The sequence below is a fragment of the Meles meles genome, chromosome 5 (assembly GCF_922984935.1).
Source record: "Meles meles chromosome 5, mMelMel3.1 paternal haplotype, whole genome shotgun sequence".
In the NCBI taxonomy this organism is placed as follows: domain Eukaryota; kingdom Metazoa; phylum Chordata; class Mammalia; order Carnivora; family Mustelidae; genus Meles; species Meles meles.
Window position 1 is genome coordinate 9,472,029 of NC_060070.1, and position 23,863 is coordinate 9,495,891.

Genomic DNA, 23,863 nt, shown 5'->3' on the forward strand with positions numbered 1-23,863 from the left:
CTCCCTCTGCCCCTCGCCCCTCTTGTGCTCTCTCTCTCTTAAACAAATAAATAAAATCTTAAATATATGTATATATATTTAAGTATGCACTGAATGAGGTAGAAAAAATGTTCCAGGAATACAACTCTATAGCAGATCTTTAGAGTAGGTGAAAATGCCTAGTGCAGGACTCACCACCACACGGCCCTTGGGGGTAAATATGCACCTTCAATTCGGAAGGAGATGCTACGTGACACGGGCAGCTTAGCCCGTGCGGTTCGACAGTCTCACTCTGCTGGGGGAAAACGCTTTCATTTGCGAAGGACTCAGTACTGGGAGTCAGCTGGCCAGGTGTCTGGTTTTATTTTCATCCCGAACTACTTACGCAACTTTGAGTTCATCATTTACCTCCCTGAATGCTGGTTTCCTCTGTCAGCTAAAAAAGTTTTATTAAATGGGCTCTCAGATCCTTTCCTGTTTTAAAATGCTCCAAGCTTAAAAAAAATACCTAAATATATTTCTCAGTACATGAAAACAGTAATTTCTTCCTGTGGCTACTAATAAACTTCTTCAACAGAAGGGCTAAGATGAAGTGACTTCCGAAATGACTCTGAGGAGAGTAGTGTCTCTGGCTCACCCGTAGCCGCTGGGGGACGGGGTGACAGGAGCTGACCTAACAGCACCTGTGACTGGTGTCAAAGTTAAACAAAACCAGAAACTAAGGCGGTAAGAACAGATTTTAACCAGCAGGAACTACTGCCATAAGGAAGAGAGTCCCGCGTGAACTCAACTTCTATCAAGACAGAGGGGACGGCATTTTAAAGGAAGAAAGGGGACGGCAGGGGGTGCTGCTGAGCAGAGTCAGAAGCAGAAGCAGGGAAGTGGAGGGAGGGGTTGGTTTGTCAGTGTGACTGGGCCACCCGGACTGCTACCTGGTGCTTCCTGAAGTTAGGGTCCCACACACCCACAGAGTCTGGGCTATAGGGGCCCCAGTGTCAGGTGCTATCTGGAACAAACAGGAGATTCTTTTTAACGGGGCTGGAGTTGCATCTTTGGCGACATAGTTTGTGTTGATAGAAACTATGCTAGTGTTTGTGTGTGTGTGCATGTGTGTGCGGATGAAATAATTTGTGATGAGAATCCAGTTTCATAGGCCAAAGTTGAGGCCTAGTTAAGGAGAGGAGAGAACGTTAAGCAGGAGAACGTCCCTGTTAGCGGCACACACATCACCTCTCCACAACATGACACAAGGTGTATGGTTACCCTAATGCCAAGGGTAGGGTTGTCAGGAGCCGCAATGGATTTGTGGTTCAGGAGTGCTACAGGGAAGCTTAATTCTGAAGTTCAGCCTGAACAAACACTAGCATTCATACAGGCGCTCTGCATCAAACCACAGCCACCAACATGCTATGGCATTAATAAGGGCTTATGAAGAAATTATAACAGTACATGAACAAGAAACTGACTTGAAAATAAATTTAGACCCTCAATATAGTACAGTGGTAAGAAAACTTGACATGAGGTGTATACGATTAACTTTTTAAGTTTACAATACAGTATTGTTAAGTACAGGCTCAATGTTACCCCGCAAATCTCTAGAACTTGATCACCTTGCGTAACTAAAATTTTATACCCACTGAACAGCAACTTCCTGTTTTCCCCTCCCCCGCCAGCCGTAGGCAAACATCATTCTACTCTTGGTTCTATAGGTCTATTTTAGATACCTCACTTAAGTGAAGTCATGTGGTATTTGCCCTTCAGTGACTGGAATATTCACTTAGGATAAGGTTTACCCAAGTATCATTCAGCCCTCCATTTTAAGGATGAATAATATTCCATTGTGTGTATATATGTGTATGTACACACATATGTGCGTGTGTGGGTGTCAATCACATTTTCTTTATCCTTTCGTTCACTGATGAGCATTTAGGCTGCTTCCCCATCTTGGCTACTCTGAATAATGCTGCAGTGAACATGGTTGTGCAAATACATCTTCAAGACCCGGATTTCAACCCTTTTGGAAAAATCCCAAAATAATTTCGGGACTACTGCATCACATGGGTAGTTCAGTTTTTCATTTTTTGAGGAACCTTCACACTGTCTTCCATACCTACATTTTACAACCCACCAACAGTATAAAGGGTTCCAATTTCTCTACATCCTAGCCAACATTTGTTTGTTGTCTTTTTTTTTTTTTTTAAGATTTATTTCTTTGACACAGAGAAAGACAGAGAGAACACAAGCAGGGGGAGTGGGAGAGGGAGAAGCAGGCCTCCCGTGGAGCAGGGACCCCGACACAGGGCTCGATCCCAGAACCCTAGGATCATGACCTGAGCTGAAGGCAGATGCTTAACGACTGAGCCACCCAGGCACCCCTGTTTGCTGTCTTTTAAAAGTCTTTTTTTTTTTTTTTTTTATAATAGCACTCTTAACAGGTGTGAAATGATATCTGATTGTGGTTTTGATTTGCATTTCCCTGATGATTAGGGATTGTTAAGCATCTTTCATCTACTTATTTGGAGAAATGTCTATTCAAGTCCTTTGTCCATTCTTAATCTGGCTATTAAAAATTTATTTTTGCTACTTAATTGAAGGAGCTCCTTCTATATTTTGGATATTAACTGCTTATCACATACACAGTTTGCAAATATCTTTTCCTATTGTACAAGTTGCCTTTTCATTCACTAATTGTTTTCTATGCTGTGCAGAAACTTTTCAGTTTGATGTAATCCCCTTGAATAATTTTGCTTTTGCTGTCCACGTTTTTGGTGTCATAACCAAAAAATTATTGCCAACATCAGTAACATGAAGTTTCCCAATGCTTTCTTCTAGGAGTTTTACAGTTTCAGATCTTGCGTTTAAATCTTTATCCATTCTGAGTAGAGTTTTGTATATGCTGTAAGACAAGGATCCAATTTCATTCTTTTGCATATGAATATAGTCATTCTAGAGCCATATGTTGACAAGACTATCATTTCCTTATTGTATATTCTTGGCAGCCTTGATGGAACACAGTTGACAATATATGCATCGGTTCATCTCTGGGTTCTTTATTCTGTTCCACTGGCCTCTGTGCTTGTATTTATGCCAATACCACACACTGTTTTGTTAATGTAGGTCCATACTGTATTTTGAAATTGGGAAGTGTGATTACTCCAGCTTTGTTCTTCTCAAAACTGTTTTGGTTATTCCAGGTTCTTTTTGGTTTCTTTTGAATTTTAGGATTGTTTTTTCTATCTCTGTAAAAAATTCCACTGGGATTTTGATATGCATTGAATCTGTAGGTCACTGCATGTAGTATGGACATTTTAACAATATTAAGTCTTCAGTCTATGAACATGGTATGTTTCCCATTTATTTGTGTCTTCTTTAATTTCTTTCATTAGTGTTTAGTTTTCACTATACAAGTCGTTCACCTCCTTGGTTAAATTTATTCATTTATTCTTCTAATGCTATTGCACATAGGGTTTGTTTTCCTCATTTTACTTTCAGACAGTTCATTGCCAGTATATAAAAATGCAACTGATTTCTGTGTATTGATTTTGATCTTGCAACTTTATTGCATTTGTTTACTTTATTTTTTTTTTTAAGATTTTATTTATTTTGACAGAGAGAAAGGCAGCAAGAGAGGGAAAACAAGTGGGGAGAGTGGGAGAGGGAGAAGCAGGCTTCCTGCTGAGCAGGGAGCCCGATGTGGGGCTTGATCCCAGGACCCTGAGCCGAAGGCATATGCTTGAGCCACCCAGGTGCCCATATTGAATTTGTTTATTCTAATGGGTTGTGTGTGGGTGTATGTGTACTCTTCAGGTTTTCTATCTATAAGATTGTATTATCTGTAAACAGTTTTACTTTTTCCTTTCCTATTCAAATGTCTTTTATTTCTTCTTCTTGCCCAACTGCTCTAAAATTCCTAGTACTATGTTGAATAGAGATGGAGAGTGTGGTCATCCTTGTCTTGTTCTTGATCCCAGAGCTAAAACCGGTATTAGCTCTGGGACCTCATATATGCCTTTATTATGTTGAAGTAGTTTCCTTCTATTCCTAGTTTGTTTAGTATTTTTTCTTTTGCAAGGTGTTAAATTTTGTCAAATGTTTTTTTTCTGCATCTTTGAGGGGGATCATATGATTCTTATCCTATGTTCTGTTAATATGGTATATCGCATTAGTTGGTTTTCATATGTTGATCATCCTTGGCTACCAGGAATAAATCCCACTTGATTAGTGCATATGATCCTTTTAACTTGCTCTTTAATTCAGTTTACTAGTATTCTGTTGAGGATTTTTGCATCTACATTCATCAGGGATATTGGTCTGTAATTTTCTTTTCTTACGGTGTCTTTGTCAAGCTTTGGTATCAGGGTAATGCTAGCCACTTAAAATAAGTTTGGAAGTGTTCCCAGCTCTTCAAGTTTTTGGAAGAGAGAGAGAAAGAATGGTGTTAATTCTTTAAATGTTTGGCAGAATTCACCAATTAAGCCATCTGGTCCTGGCATTTTCTTTCTTGTGAGGTTTCTGATTACTGATTCAATCTTATTGCTAGTTAGAAGTCTGCTCAGATATTCTATTTCTTCATGATTCAGTCTTGGTAAGTTGTATGTTTCAAGGAATTTATACATCTCTTCTAGGTTATCCAATTTGTTGGCATGGAATTGTTCTTAGTAGTCTCTAATGATCCTTTTAATTTCTGTGACATTATTTGCAACATCTCCTCTTTCATTTTTTTATTTTTTTAAGATTTTATTTTTAAGGAATCGCTATACCTAATGTGTGGCTCGAACTTAAAACCCAGAGATCAAGAGTCGTATGTTCTACTGACTGACCCAGCCAAATCATTTCTGATTTTACTTGAGTCATCTTTCTTTTTTTACTTAATTTTGTCATTTTGTTGGTCTTTAAAAAAAGAAATCAACTCTTAGTTTTATTTTTTCTATTGTTTTTCTATTTTCCACTTCATTTTATCTTTGCTCTAAATCTTGTATCCCTTTCCTTCTGCTAACTTGGGCTAAGTTTGTTCTCCTTTTTCTAGTTCCTTGAGGTATAAAGTTAGATTGTTTGAGATCTTTCTTCTTTGTCAATATTTATTACTATAAACACTTTATTTCTATAAACTTCCCTCTTTGTACAACTTTTGCTACATCATGGCATGTTGTATTTTCTTTTTCATTAGTTTCAAGGTATTTTCTAATTTCCCTTTTGATTTCTTCATTGGCTCATTTGGTTAATCAAGGTGTATTCTTAAATTTCCACTTACTTGTGAATTTTCCAGGATAACTTCTATTCATTTCTAGTTTCATTCTGCTGTGACTGGAAAGGATACTTGATGCAATTTCAGTTTTCTTAAATTTGTTAAGACTCATTTTGTGACCCAAACCCTGAACTATTCTGGAGAGTGTTTCTTGTGTTCTTCAGAAGAAAGTATATTCTGCTTCCATGGGGTGAAATGTTCTATGTAGATGTTAGGCCCACTTGGTTTACAGTGTTGTTAAAGTCCACTGCTTCTTTACAGATTTTCTGTCTGGATATACTATCTGGTACTACAAGTGGAATAGTGAAGTCTCCTACCATTACTACATATATTGCAGTTCATTTCTCCTTTCAGTTCTATCAATGTTTGCTTTACGTATTTAGGGTTTTATGTATTTAGGTCTTCTGATATGACATGCATACATATTTTAATTGTTCTATCTTCCAGGCAAACTGACCTTTTTTCCATTATATAATGTCTTTCTTTGTCCCTTGTGACAGTTTCTGACTTAAAGTCCATTTTGTCTGGTATAAATACAGTTATCCCTGCTCTCTTTTGCCTAACATTTGCATGGAGTTATCTTTTTCCATCCTTTTACTTTTAGCATACTTCTGACCTTAAATCTAAAGAGCATCCTGTAGGCAACATAGGGTTGGACCTTGTTTTTTTGTTAATCCATTCAACTACTCCATGTCTTTTTACTGGGGAGTTTAATCCATTTACATTTAAAGTAATTATTGATAGGAAAGAATTTACTATTGCCATCTTGTTAATTGTATTATGCCAGTCTTATAGTCCTTTTGTCTTTATTTTCCTCCCTTGCTCACTCTGCACTGGACGAGGGGGAGGGACTATTGTGAGTATTGCCTCACTAATTCAAATCACTATCTTAGTTCTCATTGGCCCCCAGGCGTTCTGCTAGCCCTATGAGGTGGGTGAGACAGAAGCCAGTGCTTCAGCCATACCCAGAAAAAGTCACAACGTTAGAACATATGATTCAGTTCTTTCCTTTTCTTCCTGGGAAGAAGCTGGAGGCTGGAGGTTTTCTCCTGATCATGTTACACTTTGCCAGGGGTAGTGATTATGGCAACATGGTATGTTGAATTTTCCTACCAGCTTTGCCATGGCTGGTTTCACACTCACCTTGGGGGCATGGGAGCCTTTCAACTAGTTTCTGGATTTCTCACAAAGGGAATTGGTTTGTGTGTTGTTGATTTGTTATGTCTGTTTGGGGAAGGAGGGTCCAGGACTGCTATTCAAACCCCTTACTGATGTTGCTTCTGCCCAACATACTCTTTCAGAAGACACACTTAATAATACACTTATATGAATAATTGCTTCCCATCTTTCACTTTTTTTTTTTTTTAAGATTTTATTTATTTGTCAGACAGAGAGTGAACAAGCAGGGGGAGTGGCAGGCAAAGGGAGAAACAGGCTCCCTGCTAAGCAGAGAGCCCAATGCCGGACTTGATCTCAGGACCCCAGGATCATGACCTGAGCTGAAGTCAGACACTTTACCGACTGAGCCACCCAGGCATCCCTCCATCTTTCATTCTTAAACTAAACTGTTCAATGTACATTTCAAGAAAGATTTTATTTAATGTATTTTATAATTTATCTATACCGAGTATTCTACATAGTGATTCATCAATGATCCAAGTCTAGAGATAATAAAGAACAATTTAATTTTTAAACAGCTTATTACCGTTGTCAGTCAACTAAAACAGCACTGACAAAAAGAAAGTATAAACATAGTACCTGCACCTGTTTTTTGCTAAAGAAATCTATTTTCTCCTATGAAGAGCTCAACAGAACTTCCAGAATAAGAAAAAAGAAACATCTAAAAAAACTAAACAGTGTCAACAGTGAGTTGCATTAAGAGAGCCACAAAGGGTGGGAGGCTATCTCCTGACTTCTCTTCCTAAGTATGTTTCTATTATTTTCTTTGTTGTTCACATCCTCCCTGCCTATTTTGGCAAAAATCATTCCTATATATGTTGTTTAGGGCTTAAAATAAAATGGGCTCCCCCCCCTTTTTTTAAAAAATATTTTTTATTTATTTGACAGAGAGAAATCACAACTGGGCAGAGAGGCAGGCAGAGAGAGAGGAGGAAGCAGGCTCCCTGCGGAGCAGAGAGCCCGATGCGGGGCTCGATCCCAGGACCCTGGGATCATGACCTGAGCCGAAGGCAGAGGCTTAACCCACTGAGCCACCCAGGCGCCCCAATGGGCTTCCCTTTTGCAGTACACACACTACTGAAAAGTCATGAGAAAATCTAATGGGGAAGCAAGGAAGAAAATCACTCTTTCCAATGGTTTCAACTAAATCTAATTTCAAAGTTGTTCCCACAGAACTGCTAGACAGGAGCTCTATTCCACAGGTCCTTTAACCTACTTACAGTCACTCATGACTGTGGGTCTTCAGCATTGGAGTGGATCACTGAGGGATCATTCTAGTGAGCTGGTGGATATTAAAAAGGATGAATAATTTGAGTAAAAGAGCTTATGTGAGAAAGCTCTGCACATTTCTTTTTTGTTGTGTTGAGCACAATGGCTTTCAAGTCTTTCCATTGAAGCTAAAACTGAATTTATAATTACTATATATTACTTATAATTACACTATACTATAATAATATGTAGTATATGATATAATACATATAGTAATATATGTAAGATATATATAATATATATAACATATAGTAATGCAATATAATATTACTATATGTATAGTAATACTATATGTCTATATATTACTTAGAATTACTTATACTTACTACCTTAAAAGACCAGGTGGAAAACCAGGGGCAGTCAGTCAGAGGAGTCACTCCAAACACCAGCACTTAATGAGCCAGCAAAGGTAAATATTTTCTCAAGTGAATAAAAAAACTCCTTGGAAATAGTATATTGTGATTCTTTTCAATTTGGTTTTGTTAGGTTTTATTCTGTCAAAGAGTCGCCCTCAAATATGAGGTAGTCATTACACGTTTGTCAAAATCAGCCATTTACTTTTTACTTAAAAAAAACTGTGGTGGCAACATCACTTTTTCAGCTGAGAAACAAAGATTTACATGACTTTGTAAAGTTTCCTTTGTAAGCTGTTTCCCGTGTTACAGTGCAAGACGAAGAAAAACTTCAGAACGAACGCCCGTCTCCTCGGATGCAGCAGATGTCCTCCTCTACAGCCAGCGGCGAATCCAAGTACCAGACAAGTTATTTGCTTCAACCTGACAAGAGCCTTCTTTGAAGTAAACAGGCGGTGTCAGCACAGCCCTACAGTTACGGAAGGAAATGCCACGTTCCGAAGAGGTTTAGAAGGAAGTAAGCCATGCTACTGGGGATTTACTTTACATATAGCAAATTTAAACAAAGAATAAAAGGCTAAAAAGGCAAATGTGGCAATGTGGGTTCCTTATTTATTTCTGATGTGCTACTGATTTTTTAATAATCAAAGTTTTAAAATTATCTAATTAAAAAACTCTCCAGAATTATTTATCACTTAGAATACTTCGGGAGAGGGGCGCCTGGGTGGCTCAGTGGGTTAAAGCCTCTGCTTTCGGCTCAGGTCATGATCCCTGGGATCGAGCCCCGCATCGGGCTCTCTGCTCAGCAGGGAGCCTGCCTCTCTTCCTTTCTCTCTCTGCCTGCCTCTCTGCCTACCTGTGATCTCTGTCTGTCAAATAAATAAATAGAATCTTTAAAAAAAAAAAAAGAATACTTCGGGAGTTAGCAAATCTCCTTGAGTTCTAGGCAGGTACTTCAATCATAACCTTATACTTAAAAAGTAAATGAATAATTACTTTTTGTAACTGATTAATGTGTTCAACTTTAGATGTATATTAGTATCTAAGATAGTCTCTTTTTCGGCAATAGCTCGAAAAGATGTGTAGAAACGATGCAAAATTTTTAGTTTTTGAATTCTTTGAACTAAATAAATTAAAAAGCCCGCACTGGAATCTCCCTTTAATTGACCCTGCTCCACTAAACACTCAAGTCCTGACTTGACTCCACTCCAAACGGGAAATAAATGTCCTATTTTTTGCGAGGTATGTACATAAACCCAGCTTTCCTTTCATAGACGCTGCAGAAGTGTGACAGGTACTTGCCGGGACTTTTCTCACTGCTGTCCCCGTCCCGGCACCGGCAGGATTTGAAGGCGGCGCACAAACACTGCGGGACTCGGGGTCACTGGTCACCGCAGTGGATGCCACATGTCAGCTCAGGAGGGACTACATTTTGTGAAAAACCTCCTTCTCGCTGCAGAGAAGAGCCTTGGGACCTACACTTTGAGCCCCAGGGCAAAAAGAATACACCTTCCCTCTTCCTAGGTCAAAGAACACAGAAACGACAGAGCAGTAACACAGCCGAACGGAGGCTGGAGGAGAAGATGTCGCCCCACTTACACCTGTAGGTGCTAAACCAGAAAAACGGAAACTCTTACCTTGGGCCTGTTTAAGATGCACTGACCCAGACTTCTGCTTCATTTGAAATCATGGGTTAAAGTGCCTCAGGAAGTATTAGGTCTATTTAATTACTTAAGTCCTTCTTTTTTTTCTTTAAGATTTATTTGAGAGCGAGCGAGCGAGCGAGCGGTGGCATGAGCCTGAGCTCGGGGAGGGGCAAAGGGACAGAATCTCCAGCAGACCGCCTGCCAAGTGTGGGGCCTGACATGGGGCTCAATCTCACGACCTCTTCATGACCAGAACCAAAATGAAGAGTCAGATGCTTAGCTGGTTGTGCCACCCAGGTACCCCAAGACCTCCTTCTTTTAAAAAGAGTTTTAGTGTTTATAAACAAATATTACCTTTAGTTCTGGAAAACTAAGTCTGGACATTGAGCAAAAAAACATACTAGGTGAAGAATTCTCATTTCTCACCAAACAACCGCCTTCTTTTTTTTGTTAATTAAAGATTTTTATTTATTTATTCATTCGACAGAGAGAGATCACAAGTAGGCAGAGAGGCAGGCGGAGAGAGAGAGAGGAGGAAGCAGGTTCCCTGCCAAGCAGAGAGCCCGATGCGGGACTCGATCCCAGGACCCTGAGATCATGACCTGAGCCGAAGACAGAGGCTTAACCCACTGAGCCACCCAGGCACCCCCCAAACAACCGCCTTCTAAGCAAGGACAATTTCTACTGAACAGTCTTTTAAACTTTTTTTTTTTAAGATTTTACTTATTTATTTGAGAAAGAGAGAGCACGAAAGAGAGAGCACAAGCAGGGGGAGTAGCAGAGGGAGAAGGAGAAGCAGGCTTCTCACTGAGCAGGGCGCCAGAAGCCACGCTCATCCCAGGACCCTGGAATTATGACCTGAGCCGAAGGTAGATGCTTAACCCACTGAGCCACCCAGGCACCTCCTGAATATTCTTTTAAATAGGGAAGATTCCTTTACGTGGATATTAAAATATAATCATAATTCCAAAAATTCAGTTCACCTACATCTTGGAATCTACTACATAAGGTATACAGGAGTATACCTGTATTTCATTAGGACTAAGAACACCTGCAGCAAATGCTTAAAATATTCCAATTATGTGAGGAGTATCTTTTTCCTAACAGAACATTCCAAAGGAGAAACTACTGGTTCTTTATTGTAACTGAAGGTCAGGTATAGTACGTATCTGTTGAAATCATAGTTTTCCCTTATAGATTGTGCCTTACTGATCTTCCTTGACTTATGATGGGGTTAGATGCCCATGAACCCATCATAAGTTGAAAATACCCTAAGCTGGAAATGCCTACAATACACTTAAGCTACTGACCGTCACAGTTCAGCCCATGATGTTCTGCCCCTACAGCTGAGCAAAATCATCCAACACAAAGCTTAGTTTACAATGAAGTGCTGAATCTCTCCTGAAATTTATTCAGTGCTGTACTGAAAGGGAAAACCAGACTGGCTGTCTGAGGCCAGAAGGATACTGGCTGCTTACCGCCGTGACTGCACAGCGGACGGGGAGCCGTAGCCTCTGCCCAGCACCACGGGAGTGCCATACTAGCCGGGGAGGAGGTTCAAATTCAAAATTCAAAATGTGAAGTATGCTTTCTACTAAATGCATTCCGCCTCTGCACCAGCATAATGTCAAAGTATCATAAGACAAACCACCGTTAAGATGGGACCATCTACATAGTGGGGGAGAAAATGTCTTCTCCAAAGCCTAGTTCCCCTTCCTTTACTGTATGAGGTTGTGCTCTTGATACCTTTCCCACGCTCGGGATCATCACACAACATCTCTGCTGTTAAATTCCATCACAGCTTGCATCTCTCATCATCTGGATAAACTCTATGAGGTAATTATCAGTACTTCCAAAACCGATGAACAAGAAGCATTTGCCTTTATGATTTTTTAAAAAATACTGACTTGTGTCCTCATTAAAGGAAGTGAGGTGTAAAGTTTCCTTCTTGGGTAAATCCAGGATGTGCATCATGAATTTGTGTCATAGGCACACTGGGTAAAGAGGAGAATTTCACAACTGTAACGCAAAAAAGTCTGTTGGCTCAGGATAAATAAAAATGGTCATTTCTACAGAGTAAAGAACTGTTGGGGAGAGGGAAGAGAGGACAGATACGACGCAGGAAGAACAGGCGAAAACAAGTCTCAGGGCAGGTGGTCTGTGAAGATGTCATCAGTTCTATCCTGCTGTCCTCGGGCAGCACCGCAGGGGCACCGTGCCAAGAAACAGGAACACGTCATCTTGCAAAGGCTTTCATCCAAGGAGATCACGTGTATTTTCTTGGCAGGGTATCCTAATATCTAATAATTCTCACTGAGCTGGATTTTCTATACCATGGGTTAGGGTTAAACTGGCACTGATTCACATCCAGAAACTGCTTTTGGATTTGAGTAGGAAGCAGAATTCAGACATTAGGATCCCCTTCTAAAGGAGCGATGCGATAACCATATAGTCTGAAAAACGAAAACAAAACAAAACAAAAATTACCTGAATCTAACCAGTCACAACTAATGAAATCTCCATTTTGATACTGGCAGATGTGGAAAAACTCCCAAATTTAGACTTTTCTGCATAAAATAGTATTTTCTGTATAAAACAGAATGAATGAAAAACTAACGTTGGGTTCTCCCAGGACAGGGTATGTGGAGTAAACCAGGAATCCCTCGTGTGTGTGTGTGCGTGCGTGCGTGCAGTACTTGGGGATGGGGAGGGAATATGGCAATTCCTGAGGCGAGGCCATGGACTTAATCGTCTCCAGGCACAGAGAGGAGGGAAGCTGGCACTTCCAGGGAAAGCATTCTTCCCTCACTCACTGAATGCCTACACTACTGCCCCAAGGAGTCCCAGCTACAGGGAGGAATGAGGCGTGGTGCTTGCCCTCACATATGGGAAGGAAGAAAACATGCAACCACAGTTACAACACAAGGTGGAAAATGTTACAAAATGTGCTCGTGGTACCCAGGAGGCGCTCCTGGAATACCAGCACCAGCGAGCCAGACTCACTGTAACTCTGCCCGGGTGAGGAGATGGGAGGGCAGCAGACTGTACAGACATGATGTTTGGGTTGAGTCTTCAAGGACAGGTGGAACTTCCCTGGCCAGACAATGGACAGGGCAGGAGGAACAGCACGTGCAAAGGTAGGAGAGAAATATGGATATAGGAAACCAAGACAGTCCACTGTGGCTAATGTATAGGAGAGCAGGGCCCAGAGAGGAGGCTAGAAAGTGATGGAGAGTCACTAGAAAGTGATGGCCTGGACACCTTCCCAAACCCTTAGTTAACAGTAATGTGCAGGGAACTCTAACAGCGACCTGGAGAGAGGAAGTCAGCAGACAGAGAAGCCAACACCTGGAAACTGGAAAGCAATGGATGCATGGTAAGTGGCCAAACAGACCCGAGCAAACTGAAGCCCAAACCTACAGCAAGGAGGAAGACAGGGAGTAAGTCGATGTCTGTCACGAAAGCCAAAGACCTTTCTAAAGTGGACGTGAGGGTGGGGAGAAGACAGGAGGATTGGGTGGAAGTCCTGAAAATGAACGGGCAAACCCCCACCCATCCTCTCCCGTGCACGCAGACAGGTGTGCATCTGTCTGACCTGCTGCAGGAGCTGAACAGAAGCCCAGGGTGAGGGCCAGACCCAGACACAGCTCAGGGGCCTATGCGGAAAGCTTGGCAACTCGGTGCCGGAAACGAGCCCACCTCAGTCACCAGGGAGGGACACCAGGTGAAGGACAGGTCCAGTGGTCGCCCTACAGCGAAGCCCATCCGCTAAGAATGCCACCACCACCCAGTGTCCAGGTCATTTTTTGGTCTCCACCTCTTACATATGAGCGGATGACCAGTGCCAACAAGACAGCTGATAAAAGCATCTAATATGAAGAAAATAAGCCAAAAACAAAGCCAGAAAGAATCTGAAGGAAAAAGACAATGAAAAATACAGAAAGATACTTCAAAACCTCCAATTACTATCTTCATGTTGTTTCATCCTCCACGAATAATGTTTTTTTAAAAAGCACAATCAAAACAAAAAAGAGCTCTTAAAAATTAAAAATAGCGTTAATTTTTAAAGTCAAAGAAAATTTCAAAGATATAGCTCAGAATATTGCCCAGAAAATAGGGTAAGCAAGCAAAGCAAAGCAACTGGGTGAGAAAGGATATTAAAATCAGATCATCAATCTAGAAGGGCAACATCTAAGTAATAAGATTTTCAGAAAGAGAAAAGAAAATACCAAAGAGCTGAAAGGACAGGTTGCAAAGGGGTCGTGGTGTCCCAGCTAAACAAACAATCATCTTGAAATTTCCAATACCTGGAAGAAATGTTCCACTATGATGAGGGTTCCACCAGACCACAAAATAAAAGTGATTGCAGAAATAGAGGCTTCCACACCAGGGGAGAGAAGGGAACCAAGGCACAGGGATTCAGCTGTGTTGCTGGGGCAGGGAGCCAAGGGCCCCAGGAAGGACAGTGCCAGAAAATCACCTCCCAAGTGGTGAACTCATTCGGAGATTTCCAATATTTTTCTGTGTGGGGGGGAGGAATTAACCTGTGATCGATACATAGGCAATTAAGCAATAAGTAAGGCAACATTACTAACTGTGGGCAAAGCCAACAGTGCACGAAGAGGCAATGCAACCCTGTCTAGTATGTCTGTCCGTCACCTGTGAATCACACTTTGAGCATAGAACGACCAACCATGTAGACCGGAGCACGCTGAGGGGTGGGTATGGAAAGGGGCATTCCAAGAGAGCCAGTTTCTCATTTTCTAGGTAGGAAGTTAGTAGAGAATACTGGAGTCCAAAAAATCAAGATCTGACCAAACAAGCCCATCATTCAAAACATAGGAACGCAGAGAGTTAAAAGTGGTTGCCACGGGGAGTGGGAATCAGGGAGTGGGAGGGATAGCACCGGGAATGAAAGGTGTCTGTGTTTTGTTTGCTTTGTAAATTTTTCATTATAAGCCTAGTAGTAGTACTATTGGACTTTTAAGAACTACTGTTTTAAAACTTAATAAACAGGAAACATAAATAGAAAGTGAAGGACCAGACTCATGTTTCTGTTATAGATTTTCCCTCAAAAACAAAATGCAAGACATACTCCCAATTTCCCACCTAAAACAGAAGTGGAGGTGCCTGGGGATCTGGTCGGGGTGCTCCCAGCTCCTCCTCCCCGCAGCTTCCTCCATCGCCTGCGCTAGGAAGGCAGCTCCACGGAACTCTGCAAGGAACACAGTTTCCAGGCCGTGGCCGCAGGCAAAGTGAGATCTTTAAATAACTTCAAAGATTTGAAAAGTCACTCATTCCCTCACTGCTCAGGAAGCAGGAAAGGGGCAGCTCACGGTGCCAAAAGCAGCTACTGACAAAGATAAGGAACAAGCCAAGGAACCACGCTGAAGAGGAGGAGCGACGGGGAGAACCTGCAAGCGGCCACGTCCGGCAGCCCTGTTACAGGATGCGAGGAGTGTGAGAGCTGACGCCCTTCCATTCACGCTGGTCTGAACCTAACCATCTTGAGCCTTTGAACATCAATAAATAATTCCTGACACACAAGGATTTAAGAAGTGGAATCCCTAGGCGCTGGTGACTAAGTGGAGGGTGAAGACCAGGAGGCGGGCAAGGCCAGCGGCACCCCCCGCTGGGTGCAACTGACCAGCAACAGAGGCCAGGGCAGGGCGGGACACTGAGGAGCTGGGACTGAGCTGGATCTGGGCAGGGTCCGGGCAGCAAGTGCTCAGCAGGAGGGACGAGAGGGACAGATGGCTCACAAAGCTCGCAGCCTGGGGAGCCTGCACGCTCAGGTGGGGGCTGTGGGAGAAATCACCCCAAGGAGAGAAGAAAGGGGAAACGCCCACCACTGGTCCACCAGGTAAGCGGACCAGGTGCGAACAAGGGGCGAGCACGAGAGCCGCGCAGGCTGGGTCAGCAAAGCTGGCGGCCGGGAGGGCTTCGGGGCTGTGCAGGGCGGTATTGGGAAAGGAAAGACAAGGACGGAACATGGACTGGACTTGGCCATCGAGGTTTCGCTGCCGGCTGGGAAAGCAGTGTCCAGAAAGCAGGAGGCCTGGATACGCGGCCTGGGATCACAGAGAACGCAGTTGGAGTGTTGGGGGGGGTGAGCAGTGGAGGGGGGACGACGTGAAGCCCCGGGCTGCCTGGAGAACAGGTGTCACGTAAGGAAAGAGCTCCGCAGCTCTGGGGGCCTCGGGAGAGAGGCAGGACTGCCCGAAGAGAATGCAGGAGCAGCTGGAAAGAAAGGCCAACGGGAGAGGACTGAGATCCCTGTAAAGGACCCGAGTCAGGGAGGAAGCGGTAAGGCCGGGATGAACCACATGATGTCTGTGTGTCACCCCTGCGCACAGGCCAAACTAATCTCTGTATTGTCCCAAGTATAGTGAAGGCGCTGCCGAAGCGAGCGCCGGAGGAACCGCATGGCATCTGACCTGGGGCTGCGCTGTGCATGACGACGGCTGTTGCTACCTCCCTGAAGTGTACACAGCTTCGGCGCCTCTGGATCCCCATAAAATAAATCCAAGCGGTTCAGGCACCCAAACTCCGCATGTGCCGCACTCCAGGAGCGTGGTAGATGACAGGCACCGGGAAGAGAAGGAGACAAACCACCAGCCGGAGAAGCAGTTCTTGGCAGACCTCCTGTGCCCAGGGTGGAAGGGGGTTCCTGGGAGCGTGCTTCTTGCAAGGTGCTCTCCCGAGAAGGGGGGAGCTGGGATTTTCAACCCACACAGGTACAGGTGCGTTCCTTCTTCCTCTTCTGACCTCAGTTCCTCAGATGTGAGTCTGAGGCTTTTTCCTTCTGTCCTATCTTGCTGGGACACAGGTCCACCAGCCGGTGGCTGTTCTAGGAGAGTCACGGCTGTGTCTATACACGCGACTCACGCGCTGGCCTCTTTGACTTCCTGATGGAAACGCACCTCACGTTCTCAGCAACCTTCTCTGGTTCAAAGGCTCTCAGAGGGAGCGAAGCTCACGTAAGACTCGGAGAACGCTAGATGGTCATGTGTAAATGCATGCGTCTCAGAGCACTTTCCTGCAGCCAGAGGCATGGTGTTCTCCCAGAGCCCTGGAGACCGTAGAGGGAACTCTGCATTCTCCCCCTACGTACTGTGCTGTGACGCTGGGTGTTTCCTAGAAATGGCAAAAGCTTCATTGCTGCATTACTCCTGATCAACTTAGGACCCACGGAAATTTTTTCCCCAGTCATATTTGTATTTATTTCTCTGACATTTTCTATTTATATCATTTGCTTTTTCTTCCAAGCCCTACAAAGACTGTTCCATTTATAAATACATCTCAAGTTTATCAAGCTAAATTTATGTAAGTGTCTGCTCTGCGAATTTTCTATTCTTCAAAATACTTTTTGAAGACTCATATTTTTTACAAGGCTGTTATGGACCGAATGTTTGTATCCCCCTCAAAATTTATACACTGTAGCCATAAGCCCTAATGTGACAGTACTTGGAGATAGAGCCTATAAAGACGTAATGAAGGTTAGATGAGGTCAAAAGGATAGGGCCCTAAACCAACAGAATTGGTGTCCTTATATGAAAAGGAAGAGATACCGGGGATGAGCACACAGAGGAAAGGCCGTGTGAGGACACAGGAAGATGGGGGCCACCTGCCAGCCAAGGAGGAGGCTTTAAGAGCAATCAAGCCTGCCAATGCCTGATCCTGGGCTTCCATCCTCCAGACCTGTGAGAGGTAAATGCCTTATGTCTAAGCCCTCCAGCCTGTAGAATTCTCTACGGCAGCCCGAGGACACTAAGACAGTCACATTCCCTTCTTGCAATTTAATGGAAGACAAGTTTTAACCTGACTTAAAACACATCGCTTGAAAAAATTCACTATACGTACAGATGAAATTAATAAGTTTTGAAAAGTAGTTTTGCTTTTACGAAAGTTCCATCAGACTCGGCTCTCCTCATAGTGGGATCACAAGACATTATACGCCTTTTAACGCGGCTCAGTGTGAATGACAGGGTATCACCTATTAACCATCCTCACCCGAACTGTTTAGTCCAAACCTGATCTCAGCCTAACTTCCAGATGATAGAAAACAGAGGCTAGTAGAAGTTAAGTGATACTATGGATAAACAATGGTACAAGCCTAGACTGCGTACTGTTCTACGAAGTTACCACATTACACTTGTGAGAAAGATAATGTCGTCAAAAAATAAACAAAAAGAGTTAATTTTTCTAGACAGAAGATACAATAAACAGTTGTTGTACATAACCTGGATCCCAGTTCCAAATAACAAAAAAAAAAAAAAGGAAGGAAGGAAGAAAGAAAGAAAAGCTTACAAAACACATTCTTGTAACAATTGGGGAGCTACGAGCAAACAGTGCTGATTTCTTAGGGGCGATAATGTAGGAGAAAAATTTTATTCTTACAACAAACATGTTGAAATATTTCGGAGTGATGCACACAATGTCTACAACTTATTTTCAAAAATAATACTGCAAAAATGTGTGCGTGTATGAAGGGAAAGAGAAGGAGAAAGCGGGGCAGCAAGGGGGCGAGGAGGAGAGCGTGCACAAATACAGGAAACAATTAGTTGGTGAATTTCAGGTCTATTCTTTCAGCTTTTCTGTAATGTTTGAATATATGCACACCAGAAAATTGCGGAAGATGACCCCAAGTATCACTCCAGACTGTCTAGATCAGGAATCTGAAGGGGGAGTGTTCGTGCATGGAATCCTATGGGTTCCCAGCATCCTGTGCAAAGCGACGGATACAAACACGTATATACGTGTCCACATTTTTCCAGGAAAAGGGTTCCAATTTCCATCCGATACTTAAAGTAGTCTATGACCCCCAAAAGGGTACAGAAAACACCATTCTAAACTGACGAAAATATATGACAAGTAGGAAAAGAGCTAGACCCTCAAACTCACTTGTAAAATAGTACTGCTTACATTTTAAATGAAACAAGATGGGATTGGGAGGGAGACATTTTAAAAAGTTAGGAAACAACCTGAAGTCCTGTAGGATCAGGTGTATCTCAAGATGAGAGGCGGCGGCTTCATGAATGACGTTTTACTCTCTGCTAAGTGCAGGGGGTCCTCCGGGACAAGGGAAGAGGAGGAGGAGCAGCTTTGAACATCAGCTCCCACTGTAAAGAGCTCAGGGCATTACATTTCGAATTGTCTTCATACTTTTTTCTCAATCATTCTCGAACCAAGCAAGAGGCATGAAAGAGTGACAGACAAGGAGGAAGGAATATTATTTTTCCATGTCTCGGTTCAAGTATGACTGATGGGAGTATCCCGTCCCTTCTCTATGTTAAATTCTTAGAAAGACCCTCATTGCTGCAGGGGTCTACAACCTTTCTTAAAGGCAGTGAGTGCAGCACTTTCCTTGAATGACACCCTACCTGTTAGCCCCAAATACAGAACCAGTAAAAGCAGTCTTTCAGTAGAGGTTGTGGGCCAGGAGACCAACAACCAGCCAAAGCACTCTCTGATCCTGTAGACAGGTCTACAGAGCCAAGTCCAAGTGCTTCCGCCTGGCTTTAAAGCTGCAGCCCGTCTACACTCCATCGTGCCTGCCACTGCACGGTGTCTGCTACCCCAGCAACGTTGCCGGGACGCAGTGAGGGATGTTTGTGGGCCCACAGCACGACAAAGGCAGGTGCCAAGTCTTGCCCACTGTGCCCCTGGCATGTCTGGGTCCTGTGTCTGTCACTCTCTGAGTATGTCTGTGCAGCAGGCACAGCTCATCAAGGCACTGGGACATGAGCCTCCCATGTTCCATCCCTCGAGGTAAGGGAAGAATGTGAAGCCAAGACTTCCACTTCCACATGTGTAAGTGCTTTCACATCTGTCCGCTCATCTGATGACAAAAGCCCCGGGGAAAGAGCAGGAAATAATTCACACCCCCCACCACAGAGCAGGAAACGTGCAGAGAGAGGTGTCTGGGCAAGGCCACTGAATGGGCTGCAGCCGACTTCTCAGAGCGACTCTAGGGGCAGGTGTAAACACCTGAAAACATGCATATGCCGCTGGGTACCTAGGAGCCTCGGAGCCGTGGAAGAAACGGGGTTGCGACTGTTTCTTTGCAGCTCTCATAGTAGTAATTTTGAGAAGAAAGAGAAAAAATACTGACCACTTGTATTTGAAAAAAAAAAAAAAGAATTAAAAGAAAAAAGATTAAAAAATGAAAGTTATGGTTCCTTTTATATGGCTTGCTTTTACCAATAATAAACTAAAATCTCTGCTATGAAATGTCCTGACATTCTATGGATTTTGTTGTGCTTGGAAAACACAAGCTTCACATTTACAAGCGTTTTACCTGGTCAACCTCTTTTATTTAAAAAATGAATTATCAATATGTAATTTTATTAGGGTATATATTATTTTATCATGAAAGTAAAACAGATAAAGAATATTTTAAAATTGGGTTTTAGAAAATGACCCAAAAGCTCATCACTGTAAAACAACCTACCTACGGCATTTTGTCTCCTTCCAGGTCTTTCCAGCATGTGGATGGGTTTCTTTTGGTTCCAGTACGACATGGTAATCATACCACATACACTGTCTCATATTCCTGATTTTTTTGGTCAACATTATATCATAAGAGCTCTTCCAGATTATTATACCACCTTCATAACCACAACTCACAACTTTCTGAACTACTTATTATATAATTCTTTCCGTGGTAATACCACAGTTACTTAACCATTCTATTTTTAGACAAGTAGGCTGCTGCTGAATTTTTACTATTCTAAATAATGCTTTAGTAACTGTAACTTTCATATTCTTCCCTTTTGTTTCTTTTAGATACATTCCTAAAGTATACTAACAGGTCAAAGTGAACAACAATTTTTTAAGACTTTTGACATATTCTGCCCATACTGCTTCCCCGAACGTTCAGTACACATTATTACCAGCAATGAGTAAGAATCCTTTGATTGAACTCTTATCATTAACAAGTATATCATCTGTATCATTTTCTTTGCTAATAAGTGAAACCATATCCTATGTTATTTTGCATCTGTCTCCTGAAAATGCATACTTTTCCACCATATGAATACTGACTAGTTGAACTTCCTTGGTGAAACATTATGGCCGTTATCCATTTATCAACTATTTATGTAGATTAAAAAGTATATTTGCATGAATATTTTCTAAAATGCCAACTCAATGTTTACCATACTGATGGGAAATACTATTTCTCCACTCTATGGTTCACTTAAAGTTTTTGTTTCAATTTTTACCTGGACATAGTCATTGTTCTGCACTTTTATGATTCTTTAAAGAAGCTTCTGAGCTGCCTTCCCCCTCCCCCACCCCTTTCCTATGTGACTGTATGCAATTCACTTCCTCTTCAGCTCAGATGGTTTTAACATTACACACCTGTATTCAAGAGGCTTTACCTGTTGGTCATCAGGAGTCCATATGCCACATGTGATTTGACTTTCCAAGTTGATCTCGGATGACCAGTGTCTTTGTCCGCTAACAGAACCAACCAGGACAAACCCGTCTCGATATGAAATGAGTGCTTGAGTCCCATCATGGCTCCACGTGAAGTCACTCACCTTTGAGACACACATAGACAAAAGGTGTAATCGTAATTAGAAAGGGAAAACACTTTTATCAAAGGCTACAGTCATTAACTTAGCCTTTGGCTAAGAGTCAGATGGCCTTAAAGAGAACAATATGTAAAATATATGTATTATAACACTAATATATAATATAAAAGATTAAAAAATAATTTAAAAGATACCATTTGAAAAGCAAGTGTCCGTGTAGTGCTTTACATATGTTAATTCTTTAGTGTTCGAGGGAGGTGTTATCATGTCCATTTTATGGAGATAAAAGACACAGGGCTGAGTGGGGCGGGGAGTAACTTATCCCTGTTCACACACATCTGGTGAATGGCCTCACCAAGAACCATCCAGTGTCCTTGCTTTCTGCCTCCCTACAGTAACAGATTCTCCATTAGTGTCTCTGGGTCACTTATCAAAATAGGAAAGTTCTCAGTCTCTTATTACATGACTTTCCCAATCTTGCTAACAATATTCCCTTAATCAAAATAAAAAAAAAAAAGTAAATGGAAAATCACACAAACTTATCAAATGAGTTTATTGCATTTATTCAAATAACCATATTTTTAAAATCTTTTATTCTATTAGTGGAGTCAATTACTTCTACAGATTTCCTCAAATTATACTACCCTTGCATGCCTAGAAGCAGCCCAGCTTGGAGGTGAAATACTGTCTTTTATAGATACAGCTGATGTTGGGGTACTAATGAGTTTAGAACTTCTGCAGCTGTATTCATGAGTGAAATAAACTTCTGATTTCCTTTTTTGTAATGCGTTTGTCTGGATTTCTCAAGGTTATGTTGACCTCTCGGAATGAGCTGGAGAGTTCTTCCTCTTGTTCCACTGCCTGGAAGAATTTCTATAAACTGAGATGACCTATTGCTTGAAAGTTTGATGTAACATGCCTACAAAACTATCTGGCTCTGAAGTTTTTAGGAATAATTTTAACCATTGCTTTAATTTACTTAGTAGTTTTAGTACTAATGAAACTTTAAAGCTTTTTCTTCTTGTTGAGTCAGTTTTATTGAATTATTTAAAAATTTTTCCAGTTTATGTAAGTTTTCCAAACTGCTGGAAAGTAGTTGCTGATAGTATTCATCTTTTTTATTTATTTATTTTTAAAGATTTTATTTATTTATTTGACAGAGAGAGACCACAAGTAGATAGAGAGGCAGGCAGAGAGAGAGAGAAGGGAAGCAGGCTCGCGGCTGAGCAGAGAGCCCGATGTGAGACTCGATCCCAGGACCCTGAGATCATGACCTGAGCCGAAGGCAGCGGCTTAACCCACTGAGCCACCCAGGTGCCCGTATTTATCTTTTTAAAAATCAATTTTACTGAGGTATAATTTATATACAATAAAATAAAGTTCCCCCTCAGAAGTCAATTCCCTACCCTCACCCTTGGTCCAAGGCAACAGTGATCTAATTTCTCTCACAGGCTGCTTATTCTTGAATTGTACACGAATGGAACCGTGCATCTAATATGCTCACTTTGTGTATGGCTGCTTTTAGTCGGTACTATGGTTTGGGAGTATTCTAAATTCGTGTGCGCGTCAGCAGTTCATTCCTCTTCATGGATGAGCAGTATTCCGTCGTATCAATAGAGCACAGTTTGTTTATCCACCCAAACTGCCAGGCTTTTAGGTTATTTCCACTGTTTGGCTATTATAACATTGCTATCAACATTCATGTGCAAGACTTGTAGACACATACCTTCATTTCCCTTGAGTAAATAAATACCTAAGAGTGGCATTAATTGCTGGACCGTATGGTAAGTGTAAGTTTAACTGCATATGAAATTACCAAACTATTTTCTGAAGTGGTTATGCCACGTTATACTCCCAGCAGCGTGTGAGGTACCAGCACGTCCACATCTCACCGACACTTGGTACTGTCAATCTCTTTAGTGTTAGCTGTTCCAGTAGGTACGTGGTAAGAGAACACTGTGCTCTTAATTTGCATTTTTCCAACGCAGCCACGTTGAACATTTCACATGCCTCCTGATCATTTGCACATCATCTCTTGGGACATGTCTGTTCAAATCCCTTGCTACAGGTATCTATTCATTTATTCATATATATGTGTTGTGTGTATGAATATTCATACAAATGTATATATTATGTCTGTGTATCTATGAATATGAGTTTCCCACCTTATTGTATTATAAAAATCCCAGATACAATCCTTTGTCAGATATGTGTGCTGCAAATAATTTCTCTTATTCTGTGGCTTGCCTTTGCATTTTCTTAGTGGTATCTTCCAAAAAGCCTTAAATTTTGATGAAGTCCAGTATCAATTTTTTTTTCTTTTATGGTTCATGCTTTTTATGTCCAATCCACTGAATGTTTACCTAATTCAAGGCTGCAAACTCAGGGTTTCCAGAGTAGTTTAGTTTTTACATTTATATCCGCGATTTATTTTGAATTAATTTTTGTACAGAGGATAACGTCAGAATCAAGGCTTATTGTTGTTGTTGTTTTAATATTTATTTATTTGAAAGACAGAGTGAGCATGAGTGGGGAGCCCTCCACCACCAACCCCCCCCCCCCCCCCCCGCCATGGGTCTCCATCCTAAGACCCTGAGATCATGACCTGAGCTGAAGGCAGGCACTTAGCTGACTGAGCCACCCAGGTGCCCT

The 23,863-nt window shown here is 42.0% G+C and overlaps 1 protein-coding gene across 5 annotated transcripts in view; it reads right to left on the minus strand.

The window, feature by feature from the left end:
- The window catches only part of TULP4 (TUB like protein 4), a 233,455-nt gene that overhangs the window by 46,788 nt on the left and 162,804 nt on the right, over window positions 1–23,863 (minus strand). For 4 of the 5 annotated variants that reach the window (XM_046004540.1, XM_046004537.1, XM_046004536.1 and 1 more), the window contains one exon: window positions 21,056–21,217. The exons of the other annotated variant lie outside the window; for it this stretch is intronic. In XM_046004540.1, the coding sequence (XP_045860496.1) occupies window positions 21,056–21,217 (162 nt within the window). The remainder of the gene's footprint in view (window positions 1–21,055; window positions 21,218–23,863) is intronic. 5 annotated transcript variants of the gene reach the window in all.